Raw genomic sequence first — 18826 nt, forward strand, 5'->3', positions numbered from 1 at the left:
TGTTATGGGTTTGTTTTTGTAGGTCCTTTTCTTCTCTTGTGTTTCCCACTTAGGGAAGTTCCTTTAGCATTTGTTGTAGAGCTGGTTTGGTGGTGCTGAATTCTCTTCGCTTTTGCTTGTCTGTAAAGCTTTTGATTTCTCCATAGAATCTGAATGAGATTCTTGCCAGGTAGAGTTATCTTGGTTGTAGCTTCTTCCCTTTCATCACTTTAAGTATATCATGCCACCCCCTTCTGGCTTGTAGAGTTTCTGCTGAGAAATCAGCTGTTAACCTTATGGGAGTTCCCTTGTATGTTATTTGTTGTTTTTCTTGCTACTTTCAATAATTTTTCTTTGTCTTTAATTTTTGCCAACTTGATTACTATGTGTCTTGGCGTGTTTCTCCTTGGGTTTATCCTGTATGGGACTCTCTGCCTTCCTGGACTTGGGTGGCTATTTCCTTGCCCATGTTAGGGAAGTTTTTGACTATAATCTCTTCAAATATTTTCTTGGGTCCTTTCTCTCTCTCTTCCCCTTCTGGGACCCCTCTAATGCGAATGTTGTTGCGTTTAATGTTGTCCCAGAGGTCTCTTAGGCTGTCTTCATTTCTTTTCATTCTTTTTTCTTTATTCTGTTCTGCAGCAGTGAATTCCACCATTCTGTCTTCCAGGTCACTTATCCGTTCTTCTGCCTCAGTTATTCTGCTATTGATTCCTTCTAGTGTATTTGTCATTTCAGTTATTGTATTGTTCATCTCTGTTTGTTCCTTAATTCTTCTAGATCTTTGTTAAACATTTCTTGCATCTTCTTGATCTTTGCCTCCATTCTTTTTCCGAGGTCCTGGATCATGTTCACTATCATTATTCTGAATTCTTTTTCTGGAAAATTGCCTATCTCCATTTCATTTAGTTGTTTTTCTGGGGTTTTATCTTGTTCCTTCATCTGGTACATAGCCCTCTGCCTTTTCATCTTGTCTATCTTTCTGTGAATGTGGTTTTTGTTCCACAGGCTGCAGGACTGTAGTTCTTCTTGCTTCTGCTGTCTGCCCTCTCGTGGTGAGGCTATCTAAGAGGCCTGTGGAAGTTTCCTCGGTTTTATTCATATTCTGGGGCATTTGTGTAACTTAAACTTTGCCCTGAGAGTGTCCATAAGAGATCTGCTGACCAACTCTTTGTCCAGTGTTTCCTTTATATTTCCCTATTCTCTTCTCCCACACCTCCATCTCCCTGCCTCAGGGCCTTTGCTCTGGCTGTTGATTGGCCTGGAATACCCTTCCCCTAGATGTCACCTCCTTCTAGTCCTTCATCAGATGTTACTTCCTCAACAAGGCCTGCCCTGACCCACCCACTTAATACTGCAACTTGCCCCCTCCGTTCCCCAGGCTCTCCCCACCCCCTCAGCCAACTCTTTTTACTTCTTCTTCTTCTTTAAAAATTTTTATTTGTTTATTTATTTTTGACTGCATTGGGTCTTTTTTGTTGTGTGCGGGCTTTCTCTAGTTGCGGTGAGCAGGGGCTACTCTTTGTTGCTGTGCACAGGCTTCTCATTGCAGTGGCTTCTCTTGTTGCGAAGCATGGGCTCTAGGCGCCTGGGCTTCAGAAGTTGTGGCTCGTGGGTTCTAGAGTGCAAGCTCAGTAGTTGTGGCACAAGGGCTTAGCTGCTCCACGGCATGTGGGATCTTCCTGGACCAGGGCTCAAACCCGTGTCCCCTGCATTGGCAGGCGGATTCTTAACCACCGCGCCACCAGGGAAGCCTCCTCCTCCTCCTCCTCCCCCCCCTTCCTCTTCCTTCTCCTTCTTCCTCTTCCTCCTCTTCCTCTTCTTGTTCTCCTTCTCCTTCCTCTTCCTCTCTTTCTTCCCCTTCTTTCCTTCTTCTTCTTCCATAACACTTGCCACTTTCCAATATGCCATGTAGTTTACTTGCACATTATGTTTGTAGTTTATTATCCATCTCCCATGCTGAAATGTAAGCCTCGTGAGAGAACTTTGTCTTGATCACTCATGACTCCCAAGGGCCTGGTAGATAGTGGGCCCTCAGTAACTATTTGTTGAGTGAATGAAAGCCTCCTTCACAGGCTCCTCTTCTGCTCTTTAAATGCTGGGGTTCCCCAGGGGCCCCCATTCTCATACTGTACATGCTTCCTGGGATGTCTTATCCACATGACCCTTGAACCCAAGTTCCAGCCCAGACCTCCAAGACTCTCTCCCACTGCCTCCACCTGCTTGGGCAAGGCATCTTTACTATTCAGCCAGCGGCACCTCCTCTAGGAAGCCCACCCAGACCTCTTCTCTGTTTCCTGGCATTCCATGATATCTCCCATATATATAGCCAAATAAACTGGAAGACTTGGAGGGAATTTCTTTAAAAAGAAATAGTGAATAGCATCTTATGGAACGCTAAGTGCAGAACTGTCTTCAGAAAGACAAAAGCAACCTCTGAGAGCCAGGAGCTGGCCCAGCACTCACAGCTAGGCAACAGGAAGTGTGGGGGTGGGGTTCTGACCTTGAACATAAGCAATTTCCCAGGACATCTACATCACATGAGGCTACCTTGGGACCAGGGTGGAGTGAGAGTAAAAACCAAACCACTCACTGGTAATCATGTCTGAACGGAGACCAAATAACAACATCATCCAAGCCACAAAAATGACCAAACACCCCCATGTGGTTAACATGAGCGACTGCTGCTTCTTTACCAATCCCAGCTTTGGCCTTGCCCCATCATTCCCCCTCCTAGGTAAGAGTTATTAAAACACCCAATCCTAGAATTACCCCTGCTCCCTGCTTTGGTAGCATCCAATCCAGAGCAAAGCCCTGCTTTCTTGAGCCCTCCCCCAAGTCACCTAACTCAAGCCCAAATCCTGAATGAGTCCTTTCTGATACCTGCTGACGGCAATGCCCTCCATGGTGGACAGTCTCCCTTGTTAAAGTGAGTCAGTAGACTCAATTTTGTTCACCTGCAGGTGTGTACCTGGTGGCCTCTGGCAGCAGGGTATGGACAACATTGTACATCTGAGTATTCACCCCCCCCCTCCCATGCCTGGCACACAGCAGTTCTCAAAAACATGTTAGATAAATTAACTAAAACTAAGATGGAAACCACATTTCTGGTACGGAACGTGCTGGTGGTCACTAGACAAACCGCTGGTTCTGCCAGGAAGTTAGCAGCTGTTCCTTGAACTCCTGCATTATAAAGTGTGACAGGAAACCTAAGACACGAGTCATGTCCTCGTTGGCAAGGCACACAGAAACACACAAGGTTAAATAATCCTGTGGGACCACAGTCAGTAGTACAGGGGCCACTGTGAGCAGCACATAATTAAATGCCTGATGAACTCTAAGTGCTGTCAGGTGACAAATGCAATTCAGGTAGGTGAACAGAAAAGGAAAGAAGTTGTCGCAGACTTTGAGAGATGGGGAATGGCGGGTGCAAAGGCACGGAGGAGGGAATATTCATGGTGTGCTCGCAGGGCACTAGGTTCATTCAGGCTGGGATTCTGCCCGTCCTGCTCACCTCATATCCCCACAGTGCCTGACACAGAGCAGGCTTTCAGTAACTACCCGGTGGATGAATATGTGTGTGTATGGATCAGTGAGGGGACTCGTGGCCCTGAAGAAGGTTCAAAGAGAGGAGATGATGCTAGAAAAGTTGGGGCCTTGAATCCCAGTCTAAGAAATTCTGGATCTTCCTGTCACTTGGGAGCTCATTGTGGAGGGAGCAGGAGAGAGATCTGGGCAGAGCCGTGCTTCAGTGCAATCGATCTGGGACAATGTGCAGAATGGACCAGCAGGAGAAAATGTTTTCAGAAAACCAGGCATCTGGGTCCCAAGTCATCAGGGCCTCTGTGCAAATGTGGGGAGGGGATTAAAGGCAAAGTCATCACCATGAGGTGGAAGGAATGTGGGATTTGGAGTCGGCAGACCTGAGTTGGAATTTCTGGGACCTTGGACAAGGTCCTTAACACCTCTGAGCCCTAGCCTCCATCTCCTGTTGCTTGGGATCTGGTACGGACTCATGCCATAGGCCCAGGGCAGGCATTTTTGCCACAGCAAGTCCTCCTGCAAGGTACAGTTGTTTGCATGTTTCAAAACAAAATCACAGGGTCTTCCCTGGTGGTGCAGTGGTTGAGAATCCACCTGCCAATGCAGGGGACACGGCTTCAAGCCCTAGTCTGGGAAGATCCCACATGCTGTGGAGCAACTAAGCCCGTGCACCACAACTACTGAGCCTGTGCTCTAGAGCCCGCGAGCCACAACTACTGAGCCTGTGTGCCACAACTACTGAAGCCCACGTGCCTAGAGCCTGTGCTCCGCAACAAGAGAAGCCACTGCAATGAGAAGCCCGCACACCGCAAAAAAGCGTAGCCCCCGCTGGCCACAACTAGAGAAAGCCCGCGCGCAGCAACAAAGACCCAACGCCGCCATAAATAAATTAATTAATTAATTTAGAAAAACAACAAAACCCAGAAAATCACAGCCACGATCTCTGAACCACAGGCTGAGTCAGGCCTTAAGACGTGGAATGGAAAGAGCCGTGAATGTGGGGCTTGGGACCTGAACGCTGGTGGTGTTCTCTCACTGGTCATTTTACTTCTCTGAGCCTCGGTTTCCATTCTTCAATAGTGACCAGAAGCCACACACTGCCGCAGCCTCCGGGAGCAGCTCTGGGGATCCCTCTGTGAACACACCAGCAGAGTGCGGCGCATAGCCTAAGGCTCTAGCCGTCCAGCCCCTCCGCCCCTCCCTCCCTGTAAGCCAGTGACCAACCTCCCTTCCCCACAGGGGGGCTGGGAGCAGACCGTGTGGTAGGAAGAGCCGCCGCCCCCTTTGCAGAAGGAGGCGCCCTCAGCCCTTAGCCTCAGTCCAGGGGCACAAGTCTAGGCCGTCCTGACCCAGCCAGGCCCTAACGGAGCCCTTCGTGCTGGCTTACCTGCCTCTCGGGCTAGGGACCCCGTCAGCAGGCCACGCCCAGGGTTCCCCGGGACCCCCCACAGCACTCCCCTGGCTGCAGCTTAAAGCGCGGTTTGTTTTCATCGTGCCTTCTCGGCTTGCTTGCCCCTCTGAGCAGCCAGCCAGACCGCCTCTGTGAGAAGAGATATGGCGGGCGCCAAGGCCGAGTCAGCGGGAGGGACTCGGAGCCCTGAGGAGCGGCCCCGAGGCACGAGCCTCCAGGGCACTGGCCCCTTTCGTCGCGTCTCCCCTCAGCCTGGGCGCAGAGGCCCTCCTTCAAATGTGGTTCACAGCTGCGTGGGCAGCGATGCGCCCGTGCTTCGTCAGGTGGATAAAAACTGAATTAACTGAGAGGAATTGGAACTGAGCACGTGAGAGCAGGGGCCTTTGCTTGACGGGAACCACCGCAGATTCCCTCTTCAAAATCTGCTCCTCTCTGATCTAGGATTTGAGATGAAATGTGATTCAGTTGACATCGCATTGACACTTCCGGGTTGGTGGACCTGCTTTCTCCCCACAGCAGGTGTGTCTGCCCTTCTGAGAGGTGGCCTGTGCCTCACCACAGCCCTGTGTGCGTGTGGGACCCTAAGGTGGAGGGAGCAAAGGCCAGGGCTGGGCGGGCTTCAGGGCTTTCCTCATCTCACTGCCCCAGTGCGGGCTCTCGATGGCCAGACTTTTGTCCCATCAGGGACCGTCCCTGCAACCCCTGGCCTTGGAGCCAGTCTTCTCCCCAAATTCTGGGCTGAGGTTAAGGCTCTGCTCCTTTCGTGGTGGGCAGGAGGGGCGGTGAGCTCATCCCTGGAAAGGATTAGTCATCAGAGAGACAGGGACAGATCTGGGGGGCAGGACGGAGGACGGGCTCTATGTAAATGAGTCATCTTCCCTCCAGCTCCGAGGGCCCGAGCTTGACAGCTGCTCCAGCTCGGGCCCCGGGAGAGACTGGTAAGCGGGAGCTTCCTGGAGGCAGGAGTAGTTAGCTGGCTTTTAATAACTCATTTTGCTGAATGATTTCTGGTGAGGAGAGAAAACCTTAATCCCACAGATGAAGCACACGGCGGGGCAGGTTCAATCAGCCCCACTGGCGAGGAAAACAGTGCCGAGGTTCGAAGTTCATTCTTGGGGTCACTTGCCCATCACTCCTAAATTACCAAAACTTTCCTAATGTTAAAAATCCCCGACCTGCAGCCTGCGGGGTTCAGCCTTCTTTTCCTAGCCCCTCTGCCCTCTCAGCCATCCCCACACACACCCTGCTCTCAGCAAACAAAGATCATCCCAAAGGCCCCCAGAGAACAAGCAAAATTGAACAGGAGAATGGAAGGGTCCGCTTCCTCCACGTGACGTGTGTTTTCCTGTTGCCTCTTTGTCCTGAGTCAGGGAGCATCCAGCACGAGCCCAGCCCCCACCTGGCTGTGGTGGGAAGGAACCCAGCGCTGCGCCCTCAGGGAGCTGCCCATCTCGGTTACAATTTAGACAAACCCTCCAGCGGCAGCAAACGTCGCTGTCCACAGTCTCTGCTTTCCCACCACAGGCCCCCTCTCCGGCGTCCCCCTCCCCCATTGCCACCCTTGATTTCAGGATTGGAAAAGGTGGGGCCTCCCCTCCCCACCCCCTCGGTGCAGGGACCAGAGCCTGAAGCCAATCCCAGAGGGGACGCTGCCACTCACCGGGGACCGCCGAGGATACAGAGGCCCGGCGAGACGCAGGGACAGCAAGTTAGCGGTAGAGTCGTCTTAGGTGTGTGTACAGGGGGGTTGTCCTTTCCACCGAAACTCCTAGTCCGTGGTTCGCCCGTTCCTTGCTCCACCTTCGGCTCTTCAGCTGCACTGTGAGGGCTGGGGCCTCGCTGGGGCGTTTCCCAGCTACACTTGCTGCTTCTTGAGCGCACCAGGGAGCCACCTCCTCGTTTACTCCTCACAGCAACCTTACGAAGTAGGCGGTCATCAGGCCACTTTTAGGGGGAGAAATAACGTGTCCCCATTGGCCCATCAGCAAGTGGAGGCGCCAGAGCCTGACGCCACAGCCTCTGCTCTCAACTCTCCAAGAAAGCTGATGCTGGCCCTTCCCAAGCCTGCAGGAGGGGAGACTCCCTGAGTTTATCTTCTGCAGCTTGATGTTTCCAGGGTTTGTAAGTCTCTGCAAGGCCAGACATGTTGCTGGATGCCAGGCCCAGATGATGGAGAAGCTTCTTGCGGTGTCAGGTGACACTCTCACAGCCACAGTGCTCCTGCAAGTTCAGCCTGAGTACAACGTGGATAGGAGGGTCTCCCAGCATTGTCCTTCTCCTGCCACAGGTTCATCCACTCCATCGGCAAGAGTTACTAAACGTCTGTGGGCTAGACGCCAAGCTGCACGTGGGAATCAGCCAGGCTGAACCCAGCCCCTTACCCTGGCCCTGTGCACGGCGCTCTCCCAGCAGGGCACACCTTTCTCAAGCCCAGGCCTCTACTTCCTCCCTCTCGAAATCCCATCCACCCTACAAGACTGAACACAGATACCTCTTCCTCCATAAGACTCTCCCAGCCACTGCACCAGGAGAGCATCAGCCCTGCTTCTGACCTAAGCTGGTCTGGGGACTAATTTAAATTTCCCAGGCGATTCCATTATGGAGCCAGAGTTAAGAACTGCTGCTCCAACCAAAAGCAACCTATGTCTCTTTCCTCCGAACTCTTGTGCATTTAACTTTCTCCCTTATCACGTCGCAAGCTCCCTCCTCTAGTTTCACACCTGGGCTCTGCCACTTGCTTGCTCTGTGATCTGGGCAAGTTATTTAACCTAAGTGTCTTTATTAAGTGTGACTCAGTTTACTAATCTCACAAATGGGAATGATAATAGTTCCCATTGTAGTTCATCAAATCTAAGACACCATCAATTATAAATGTACCAATAACGTGTACCATTGAGAATTTAGGATGCTGCCAAATAAACTATGTCAAGTCATTGACCGTAAGATGCATCCTGATTTCAGGGCTGTTAAAATTTCAGGGAAAAGGCCATGACTTAGAATGAATGCTACCCAGTGCCTCACAGAGCTGTGAGGACGGAATATGCACTGATACACATGAAGCTTTGGCACAGTGCCCGGAAATAGTGAGGGCTCAACACGTTTCAGCTATTATTATCCCCTCCGCGTTTCCATTCGTCACTAAAGTTCTTCCAGTCTTCCTTTCATTCCCAGCCCTCCCAAAAGGTTTGGCCAGGCTACTCAGTTGTCCTCCTCAGGGGAGGGACTTGGAGAAGGATGACACGGGCAGCCTTGAGGTTCCAGGCCTGGGGCTCCAGTCCCAGGGAAGTGTCTCCTCTCAAGCGTCCAGCCCTCCTCCATGGAACGTGGCCAGGAGCTTCCCTCCTTCTCCCCAAGAGTCCGTGTCTCAGCTCCAACAACAGAGCAGCCTGATGGCAGCCCCACCCTCTGACCACAGCCCACTCCACATCTCCCACTGTTCCCTGTTTGGAGAGGGAGAGGCGCTGGAAGACCAGGCTGCTGGCCTGGCCTCGGGTGGGCAAGGCCCAGTTCTGTGTGACCTTTAGGCTCCTTGACTGTTAAAGTGAGCCTGTTATCCCTCCTCCAGCCAGTCAGGAAGGATGCCGGGAGAGGGGGATGTTAGGAGACGCTCCCCAAAGTAGTGTGCCCAGCAGACAAGTAGGGCCATGGGTAGGGCTGCCAGATTTAGCAGATAAAAATACAGGACTCCCAGTCAAATATGAATTTCAGAAAAACAACGAAGCATTTTTTAGTGTAAATATGGCCCGTGCAATGTTTGGGATGTACTTACATTAAAAAGTGATTTATCTGAAATTCGTATTTATTTGGGAGTCCTGTATTTTATTTGATGAGTCCTAATGGGTCCTTTCCCCTCCTCTGCCCACCAACCCCACACCTCAGCTTTCTCACTCTCCCTGACATTTAACTCTCACCCTTGAGATGTTCTTGAAACTTTTATTTTCAGTCAACAAATAACTATCAGTGCCTAATTTATACACGATTCCCTTGCTCACTGTGGAGAACAGAAAGAAGACTTTATTAAGGGCTTATTAATGTGCTAGGCACTATTCTAAGTGTTTTGCACATATTGACCCAGTTGAGTACAAAAATACAAATATTATCATCTCCACTTTACAGATAAGAAAAATGAGGCACAGAAAGGTCAAGTAATTTGCTCAAAGACACGCAGCTAGGGAGTAGTGGAGCTAAGATTCAAACCTGAGCAGCCCATATAACCTATAGTTCCAAACAGCCAATATAATTTGGTCCCTACTCCCAAGGGGTTCCCAATCTCTCTTCAGGAGACAGGCCCCTGAAGGTAATTAATACTATAAGTCATCTGTGCTTGGTACTCAAAATAAGGTGCACTGACCAGCTGCCGGGGCCTCACGTGGGACCAGGTTAGAAATTTTGAATTGTGAGCCCCACCCCAGAAGCTAACAAGATCCCCAGCTGGGTCCTAGATAATCGAGTTTGAGAATCACTGCTCCAAACAAGTAGAGTGACAGTCTGTTCATTCACTCAGCTGACGTGGCCAAACACCTTCTACATGCCAGGCACTGAAAAGGCATTGCAGTGTTGCAGTGACTTTTTCAAATGTGGGAAATCCTCGAGAATATTTTTAAATGCCTCATCCTTAATTCTTCATGAGGATAGAGTATGGCATTTCCCAAATATTACTCTTTGAAATACTCGAGTCACCTGAGGTGACTAAATACATTCGATGGTCAAATTAGTTTGGGGAACACTGGATAGTGTTAGCATAGCCCTGGTGGTTTCATAAATCACATTAACACGGTGAGTGCTCTAAGAAGTCCCGCAGTAAATAAACGTGTTTCACTTTACTTAAAATTTCTTTTTCTTAATCATGGGCATTCTCTCCACCTCGCATTAAGTCTACTGTCTCATCTTGAGGAACACCCACTGGCAGGTTGTATTACAGTTCACAGAGAGGGCTCGCATCAGGAGGTCGACGTTCTACAGATGAAGAAATAGAGGCTCAGAGGAGTCAGAGTGACTTGCTTCGATCACTTGGCTCATAGAGGCTACAACAGCAGGCAAAGCTTTGAGTTCAAGTTTGATACCATTTCCTTGACCCTGGGATGTTTAACCAGGCCCTTAACCATCGGCACCAGCTGGAGTGTGTTTGGTCGCCTGTCACAGAAGGCTTAGGCAGGAAAAGAAATTTATGGGCTCATGTAACTGGAAGTCCAAGGGTAGGTCAGGCAGCCTGCAGTTTGGACAGCTCATTAGGGTTTTCAGGATACTCGGACAGCCTTCTGCAGTGTCAGCTTCGTCTAAGGCTCGCTCCTCATGGCCACAGGTGGCCGCCAACCACTCCTGGGGCCACCTCCTGCTCCCTCCACACCCAGGGCAGCTCTTAAAGGTGAGAAGCATTTAGGGACTTCCCTGGTGGTCCAGTGGTAAAGAATCTGCCTTCCAATGCAGGGGACATGGGTTCGATCCCTGGTCGGGGAACTAAGATCCCACACACCACAGGGCAACTAAGCCCGTGGGCCTGAACTAGAGAGACAGAGAGAAAAAACCCTGCATGCCACAACTAGAGAGAGAGAAGCCCACGCGCTGCAACGAAAGATCCCTCGTGCCTCAATCAACATCCCACGCGCTGCAACTAAGACCCAATGCAGCCAAAAATAAAATGAATAAATAAAATAAATATTTTTTTTTAAAGTGAGATGCATTTTACCCAGAAACTATCAGAGAAACTCTCCTCTCATCTGATTGGCCTGAATGGGGTCACATGGCCATTCCTGAGCAAGTCTCTGTAGCCGTGAAAATGGCCTGCACTGATTGGCTTAGGCCTATCCATCCTTGAGCCAGTCGTGGTAAGGGACTGGATTTTCCTGATTGGCCTAGACTAATGGAGCCCACCCCTGGCAGTTGGGTCAGTTCTCCAAGGGGCCTGGCCGCTACACTTTAGGTTGTGGGGTGGGGTGATGGTTGTTAAGGAGACAGCTGCAATGTCCACAACAAGGGTGTTAGGTCACTTGAAATTTAAACCAACAAATCATCGTGATGTATATTTTAAATATCTTACAGTTTTATATGTCAACTGTAACTCAATAAAGCTGAAAAAATTTTTTTAAAGAAATTTAAATCAAAATATTTGAAATTGGGCAGATTCCAACCAGTAGTGTCATCAGGGATACAGCATAATATTGTTTCCTAAAGGAAGGGCTTTAGCCCATTCACATTAGAATCATCAGGGGACATTTGTTAAAATGTAGATTCCTGGGTCCCTCTAAATAAGCCTCTGTAGTGGGACCTGCCTTGGAATCTGCATTTTAATCATGCATCCCAGTTGCTTGGATCAACTCTGGTTTACACCTGCTGTCCTGGGGTAATTATTTGCTCTCAAAAGTATCCCAGATTGGATTATAAATTATATTTCCCCTCCACCAAGTTGATACTGCAGAGCCAGTGGGAAAAAGTCCCCAAGGTGATGAGCTCAGGCTTCCCATCTGGCGCAGTGGAAAGGGCTTCAGGGTCAGCTCAGCCACTCACAAACGGTAACTCAGCCGAGTATCTTCAGTTCCTTTGGCCCACGTCCTTGCCTGCATTGTTGGGGTTGATGATGCGTCCCTCTCAGGGTGGTTGGAGGGACTGGATGAGGGGACATGCGTCCAGTGTCCAGCACAGAGGCTGCCACCCAGGGCCCGATTCAGACCAGTGCTGGTCTCTCCATCTCACTTCCAGGCTCTCGGAGCTGAACTCCGGAGGCCCTGTCACCAGGGCCCCATTTGCGAAGGCGGCACCAGACAGGCTGTGGGAATGAGCTTCACAGCTTTTGTCAAAGTGGCATAATAAAGCCCCCAAGTGTCTGCTCTTTGCAAACTGGGATGGCAGATCAATTGTGGCATAAACAAAATTGAGGCTTGGTGCGAACCCGGGGACAGATTACGCCCGCCTCCGCAGGGTGTGAGTGGGGGGAAGGGGGATTTTTCGGGGTGGCAGGGTTTGCCTTTTCGCTGGCTGAAGCTTCAAGGCCCCTCTCCAGAGCCAGCCTGGCTCCCCAGAGCTTAGGGGACTGTTCTTCCGCCCTGGGAAGCATCTGGCTAGGCAGCAGCACCGGGCACGGACCCTACTGTCCCCAGCAAAAGGTCCGTCCGGCCCAGGGGTCTCAGCAGCCCAGAGCTCTGAGCCTCTCAGCGTTGATGGGGCAGGAGGGTAGACTGTGCCCCCTCCGCCCTGCCTCTGGAGCTGAGCCGACATGGGTCTGTAGGAAAGCAAAGGGAAGTGAAGTGGGCACAGGAGCCAGACCTCAGGAATCTGGGCAGTGAGAGGGACACTTGTGTTGGGTGCCCTCTGTGCTGGACAGAGAACCTCCTGACCTGCCTGTCCCCTTCATTCTGGGCAGAGAGTGCCACAGCCAGCCAAGCACTTGGCATCATTTTGGGCCTGGAGTCACAGCCATGAGGACACCTCAGGACAGGTCTGGCCCAGCCCCTGCATGGGGGCAGCAGGGTAAAGCTGTGCCCTGGCCCAGGGCTGAGCCACTGGCAGCAGAGGGGTGGGGAGCTGTGCAAAACCTCTAAGAAGGCAGCCCGGATCCTCTGTGCGGGTGTCTGCCTGGTTTTCCACCACAGCCCTGAGCGCAGCCCGAGGCCTGCCAAACCAGGTCTTCAGTAAGTGTTTGCTGGAAAAAGGAATGAGCGGGTGGATGACGGTGCGCCAGGTGCATATCTGGTGGTGCTGTTGTGTAGAGGCCCTGGCAAAGGCCACAGCCCTGTGGGGAAGGAGAAGCGTGGGTGGAAAAATAAGTCTCATTCTGGGTTCTGTCATCCAGGGGAGAGGCAGATCCTCAGCAAGAAACCCAGACTCTGAAGGGGGTGCTGGGGCAGAAGCCAGGAGTCTAATCATGGAGGAGTTTGGAGGAATCTGAAGATGCTCCTCGAGAGCGGAGATGGCTTTTGACTCGGGGGTAGGTCAGGCAGGGGCAGTCCTGTCAGGAGCCCAGCGGGCAGATGAGTGCCCTGCCTGGGGGCAACCGGCTGGACTGTGGGCCAGAAGCAGCGGTCCCTTCTGTGCCTCAGTCTTCCTGCTGTCCCCAAGCCCTGGGTTGAGTCTGGTTTGAATTGCCCCGCTGTCTTAACTGTGCCACGGGAAGGGGGATGAGTCCACCTTGGTGAAGACATTAAGGGGGGAGCAGTGGCCCCCCTCCCCGGCAACAGTCAGTGGAGGGAGAGCCACAAGAGGAGGGTGGACTCTTGGGGACAGGAGTTGTGACTGAGGGTCAGCCACCCTGCCCACATGAAAGTGCTCTCCCAGCTGCCAGCCCTCTTGTTTTTCTAAGAGGCATGGAGGCCCTGCGGTGCCCTCAGAAGACAGTCTAGGGTGGCAGAGAGAAGGTGGATGTTAGACACCAGCCAACCTGGGTTTCAGGCTCAGCCCCACCATTTCTGGGCTGTGCGGCCATGGCAACTACTTAGCCCCTTGACCCGAGATCTCCTCATCTGTTAAACGGGGGTGTGCCTCCCTCACAGGTTGTAGAGAGGGAGCGAAACGAGACCTGCGGGGCTGGCACTGTGAGTGGTGGGCCTTTGGAACCAGTTTATTAAATGGGCTGGCACGGGAAATGGCTTTGTCTTCATCTATGGTTTTGAAGAATTCTCCTTTGGAGTCCTTAACAATGTCTTGGATAGATGCTAGAGTTTTCCAAATAATATTTTTTTAAGTATTACCAGTTTTAAAATTGAGACCCATTCTCAGATGTCCAACCCCATCTAAATCCCATCTTCAAATTCACGTCTAATCAAAGCTCAGCCTCTCCCTCCAGCTCCGGCCTGGCCCCCGGCTCAGGGACCTGCAGTGTGGGAGGGGTCATCAGTTTGTGTCCTCTTGGTCTTACATCACTGGTACCACTACCGCCCTTTCTTAGCTGTTGCTGGTGGCACCACAATGCCCACGGCTAGGACAGACATGCCCTTCCGTGGAGCCCATATGGGTCTTTGGAGACTCCCCCCCAGTACAGGGACCACTGCCCTGCACCTTTCCCTGAGTGGGTGGTGCTTCCCGTGACTACATCACATGCTGTCCCCTGCCCTCTGCCCCTCAGGCACCCTTGATCCAGCAGGCAGCCCTCCCAGGCAGCGTCTCTTCAGATGTGGCTGCCGTCTGCAGGGTCTGCTTGACCCATGTCACTCTCCCCCATCCTTGGTGCAAGGTGCCCTGGGAGTACAGACTGCTCCCACTGATGCCCTCTTCCTGTCCCTGCCTGTGTGGGCTGCTCCGGTCAGCCTCTGACCCAGAGAACTATCCAGCACAGCGTCAGACTCCAGGAGACGCCTCTGGCTCTCCCGAAACCCTCACCATGCTCCACTCCAGTGCTCCTGGGTAAGCTTTCAAGTGTCTGCAGCTCAGCCAGCATCCACTGGGAAATGAGCTGCCAGGCTGCCCTTGCTGCAGCCTGACGTTCTCTTCACCATCACCACCACCACCTCTAGACCTGCGGGTGCCACAGCACCCCTCCTACTTCGGGACCGTCTCCCATTATCCCTGGATAATTTCTAACCTTTCTGTACAGCCTGGAATTGGGTAGTAGGGGTTAGTAGTCACCAGACCCATTTTGCTATTTTAATCGATATGACATAGATGTATCTAAAACTTCTCTTTAGAATGAGGGCTAACATATTACACATCACTCTTAGCTTTAAGACTTTAGCTGAAAATTCTCAAAAATAGGAAAATCCCATTCAGTATCCTCCTAGGCATAGTATTAATATTCCAGGCTCAGGATTTTTCATTTCTTTAGGAATTTAGCCAAGTGATCCCCCTACGAGAGGTGGTGTTTTCCCTTCATGAGTAGCAGCAGTGCTGTGTATGATGGTCTAAGCACCAAGCTAGAAGCCAGGACACATGTATGGCATCTGTCCCCCACAAGCTGTAGGTCATGTCCCCTCTGCCCCTTCTCCCTCACCTATGCAGCAAGGGGCAGACCAGAATTAAGTTCACAGTTCTAACAGTCTAGGCATTTTGAAGTTTTTATCATGACAGTACAAAAAAATCATAAAACATACAATTTGAAAGTTATTATACAACAAACACCCATGTAACCACCACCCAGATCAACAGAAGATTTCCAGCACCCCAGAGTCCCCCTGGGTCCCCTTCCAGTCACCACACCCTGCCATCCCCAGAGGAAACCCCAATTCTGACTTTTATCAAAATTACTTCCTCGATTTCCCTTATAATTTTGCCAGCCAAGTATGCATCCCTAAAAAGACACTGTAGCTTGGTTTTGCCTGGTTTTGAATTTTATGCAAATGGAATACTTCTTTTGTGTCCAGTTTCTTTTGTTTAACATTCTTTTTGTGAGATTCATTCATGTTGTTGCAAGTAGCAGTGGTTTGTGCTTTTTCCTTGCTGTATAGTATTTCCTTGTATGAACAGACCATGAATTAGGCTGTTGGACACTTGGGTCATCAACCTAGGACTTTTTGTAAATACACACACACAAATACAAACACTCCCACTCCACGTATAGTCATATCGATTCAGAGCTGATTTCTTCATGAATTCAAGAACTTGAGTTTGGCTTTAAAGTGCAGCAAAATGCCTCTATTGAGTTCCTGGTTACACTGCTAGTTTGGCTTTTTTCACACTCTTACGGCCAAATTCTGAATCTAAGGACATAATCCATCTTCCTCAACAGAGGTATCATGATAAGGTTTTCTCCTCACTTGAGTCATTAAGCATAAGATGAAGACAATGTCAGGCAATTGGGCATTTCCTCCAAGGAATCTAGAAAATGATTAGCATACAAGTTTAAGGGATCATTCTGAAAAAAACTTTCTCTGGCCTTTTTAGGGAAATGGTAAGCCACACCTTTCCCAGAGCTGGCGCCACCCCACTTAACAGTGCACAGGTAGACCTCCTGACGTCGGGCATGCATTAAACAGGGATGCCCCTGAACTTCTGCTACAGAGGTGTTGACAGGAGCTATTGTGCCACTCAGACAGACGATGCATTTTCTGCTCAGACTCCAGGCAGCAGTGGATCTTCATGCTAAGAGATTACATCCCCTCCCATAACCAGAGGCAGGCAGCATGGGTCCCACAAGGACATCACAACCGGCAGCTGGCTGAGAGCTCAGGCTGGAGGAGCAGAGCTGCCACTCTGCACTGCCCTGGATGACAGGGGCCCGAGCATCCTGGCGGGAAGCCAAGCCTTCTACAGAGATCAGTTGATAAAGAAGCTCCCTTAAAGACTGTGCTTTGAACGAATGGGTAAATTAAGACTTAATTACAAGAGTCAGAGCACTGAGCAGCTGCCCTGGCACAGAGCAGACCTCTCAGGATAAAAGCCACTCCAGACACCCAGCAGCACAGGACCCAGCGGGGCCAAAACCTTTCCCTTGGCTACAAGGGTGAGCAAGGGTGATGGTGGTCCTTGGGTGAGAAGGAGCTGATGTCCAATGGCAGAGCCACGCTTACTCTCTGAAGGTTGTGGACTTATTTTCAAACAATCCATTTGTCAGTTTCATAAACCCCTTTTCAGAGGCCATCAAATATAGCCGCCTGGACTGAACACACCCTACCCGGTCCCCAGCAATCCCATAAAATGAAGCCTTTATGGAAGTCTGTCCTAACAAGGCCCAGGTGTGCCACTGGTGCATTAAAAAAACAATTTGAGGAATGGGAGACCAGGTGACACTTGTTCAGTTTGTGGGCATCACAGTAGTTTGCATCTGTGCAGTGGTTTCTGTTTTGTGTTTCCTGATGGGTCCCTCCTAGTGACCATCTTGCCTCACCCGTATTGATTTATAGATCCCCCACCCCAGACGAGGGGCCATGTCTCCTCCATCAGTTTAGGGGTTGCCCAGATTAGGAACCATATCTAGTGCCACCAAGGCAGAGAAATGTCTAAATACCACTTGAGCGATGCCACTCAGCATAGGAGCCATGTCAGCACCTGCACGTGCCTGCCCCGCACAGGGTGGGGACCAGCCGCTCAGCCAGGACCTCGCTGATCCCCGCTCTGGTCTCCACAGGTTTCGGCATGACCACCCCCGCAACGGTGGGCGGGAAGGCCTTCCTCATCGCCTACGGGCTGTTCGGCTGTGCCGGCACCATCCTGTTCTTCAACCTCTTCCTGGAGCGCATCATCTCGCTGCTGGCCTTCATCATGCGCGCCTGCCGGGAGCGCCAGCTGCGCCGCAGCGGCCTGCTGCCCGCCACCTTCCGCCGCGGCTCGGCGCTCTCGGAAGCCGACTGCCTGGCGGGCTGGAAGCCCTCGGTGTACCACGTGCTGCTGATCCTGGGTCTGTTCGCCGTGCTGCTGTCTTGCTGCGCCTCGGCCATGTACACCAGTGTGGAGGGCTGGGACTACGTGGACTCGCTCTACTTCTGCTTCGTCACCTTCAGCACCATCGGCTTCGGGGACCTGGTGAGCAGCCAGCACGCCGCCTACCGGAACCAGGGGCTCTACCGCCTGGGCAACTTCCTCTTCATCCTGCTCGGCGTGTGCTGCATCTACTCGCTCTTCAACGTCATCTCCATCCTCATCAAGCAGGTGCTCAACTGGATGCTGCGCAAGCTGAGCTGCCGCTGCTGCACGCGCTGCTGCCCGGCGCCCGGCGCGCCCCTGGCCCGGCGCAACGCCATCACCCCGGGCTCCCGGCTGCGCCGCCGCCTGGCCGCGCTCGGCGCCGACCCCGCGGCCCGCGACAGCGACGCAGAGGGCCGCCGCCTGTCGGGCGAGCTCATCTCCATGCGCGACCTCACGGCCTCCAACAAGGTGTCGCTGGCGCTGCTGCAGAAGCAGCTGTCCGAAACGGCCAACGGCTACCCGCGCAGCGTGTGCGTCAACACGCGCCAGAACGGCTTCTCGGGCGGCGTGGGCGCGCTGGGCATCATGAACAACCGCCTGGCCGAGACCAGCGCCTCCAGGTAGACGCGTGCCTCGCCGCGCCACGGACCCTCAGCAGGCCGGGGTGCAGCCGGCCGGCGTTTGCTTTCCTTCTCTCAGACGCTGGCGCTTTCTTAACCTTTATCCAATAAAATGAAACCAAAAAAAAAAAAAATTTTTTTTTTAAAGGAATACTATTTGGCCAGGCCTGATGTTATCAAGGGCAGGTTTTGGGGGAGCCTGTTTTCCTTATGGGCTCCCTCTTGGAGAACTGTGGTCCCCAGCAGATTCTCCTCCAGGGAGAGAAAAAGTGGCACCCCAGACCCTCGCCCGGTGCACACGGCAGTGAGAAGAGTGCCACCCCTGGGTTTTGCAGACTGGCACTAAACCCCGTCTCGATGCACGTAAGCAGCTGGCAACCCCAAAGCATATGGTGCAACTTTTCATGGCTCTGAATTACCTCCGCAGCATTTAGAATCCTGGCCCAGCCCAGCAGCTTCCTTCTGGTCGTCAGAAGTGATATAGTCACAGTTATGACAGGTGGGGATGGGGAGAGCCATATGTTGCCTCCTGATGTATATATATAGTACAGCCGCTACACACAGAGAACGGCGTAGCATTATGCAATGCGATGAAACATAGCACCAACTTGCGGACTGTGGCATTTCCCAGAGATGTGGGAATTGCAGTGGTAAGGGGCTTGGCAGGCCTTTCTCAGCCTGGAGTTAATCCACTTAGCACAGCGCACGGGGCAACTCCTTTTAAAGAGGGAAAGCCTGGAGTGGCCTGCAGGGCCGGGAGCACTCAGGCTGCAGGAGCCTAGCTCTGCTTCAGCTGGCTGATCTCTGAGGCTCAGGGCACATCTCTGAATCCCCTCAACGCTCCTTCCTTTCACCAGCATCATCCACGGGAATGCTTTTCGTTATTAACCAGGAATGTCTGAGTCTTCTCAGACAAGATTTTTCTTTGTTGGTGTGGATTTCTTCTTATCTTTTTTTCCCTTTTAGAGAGCCCGAGGGTGCAGAGCGCAGTACCCCCTCCAGCTGC

The 18826-nt window shown here is 51.8% G+C and overlaps 1 protein-coding gene across 1 annotated transcript in view; it reads left to right on the forward strand.

The window, feature by feature from the left end:
• Positions 1 to 17900, forward strand: part of KCNK12 (potassium two pore domain channel subfamily K member 12) — a 52903-nt gene extending 35003 nt beyond the window's left edge. The window contains exon 2 of the mRNA XM_022573907.3: positions 16923 to 17900. Within this exon, the coding sequence (XP_022429615.1) occupies positions 16923 to 17824 (902 nt within the window). The 3' untranslated portion in view covers positions 17825 to 17900. The remainder of the gene's footprint in view (positions 1 to 16922) is intronic.
• Positions 17901 to 18826: the final 926 nt, after the last annotated feature.

Source organism: Delphinapterus leucas, chromosome 13, assembly GCF_059928025.1.
Source record: "Delphinapterus leucas isolate spDelLeu-1000000601 "Yukka" chromosome 13, BTC_Dleu_Yukka2, whole genome shotgun sequence".
Lineage (NCBI taxonomy): Eukaryota > Metazoa > Chordata > Mammalia > Artiodactyla > Monodontidae > Delphinapterus > Delphinapterus leucas.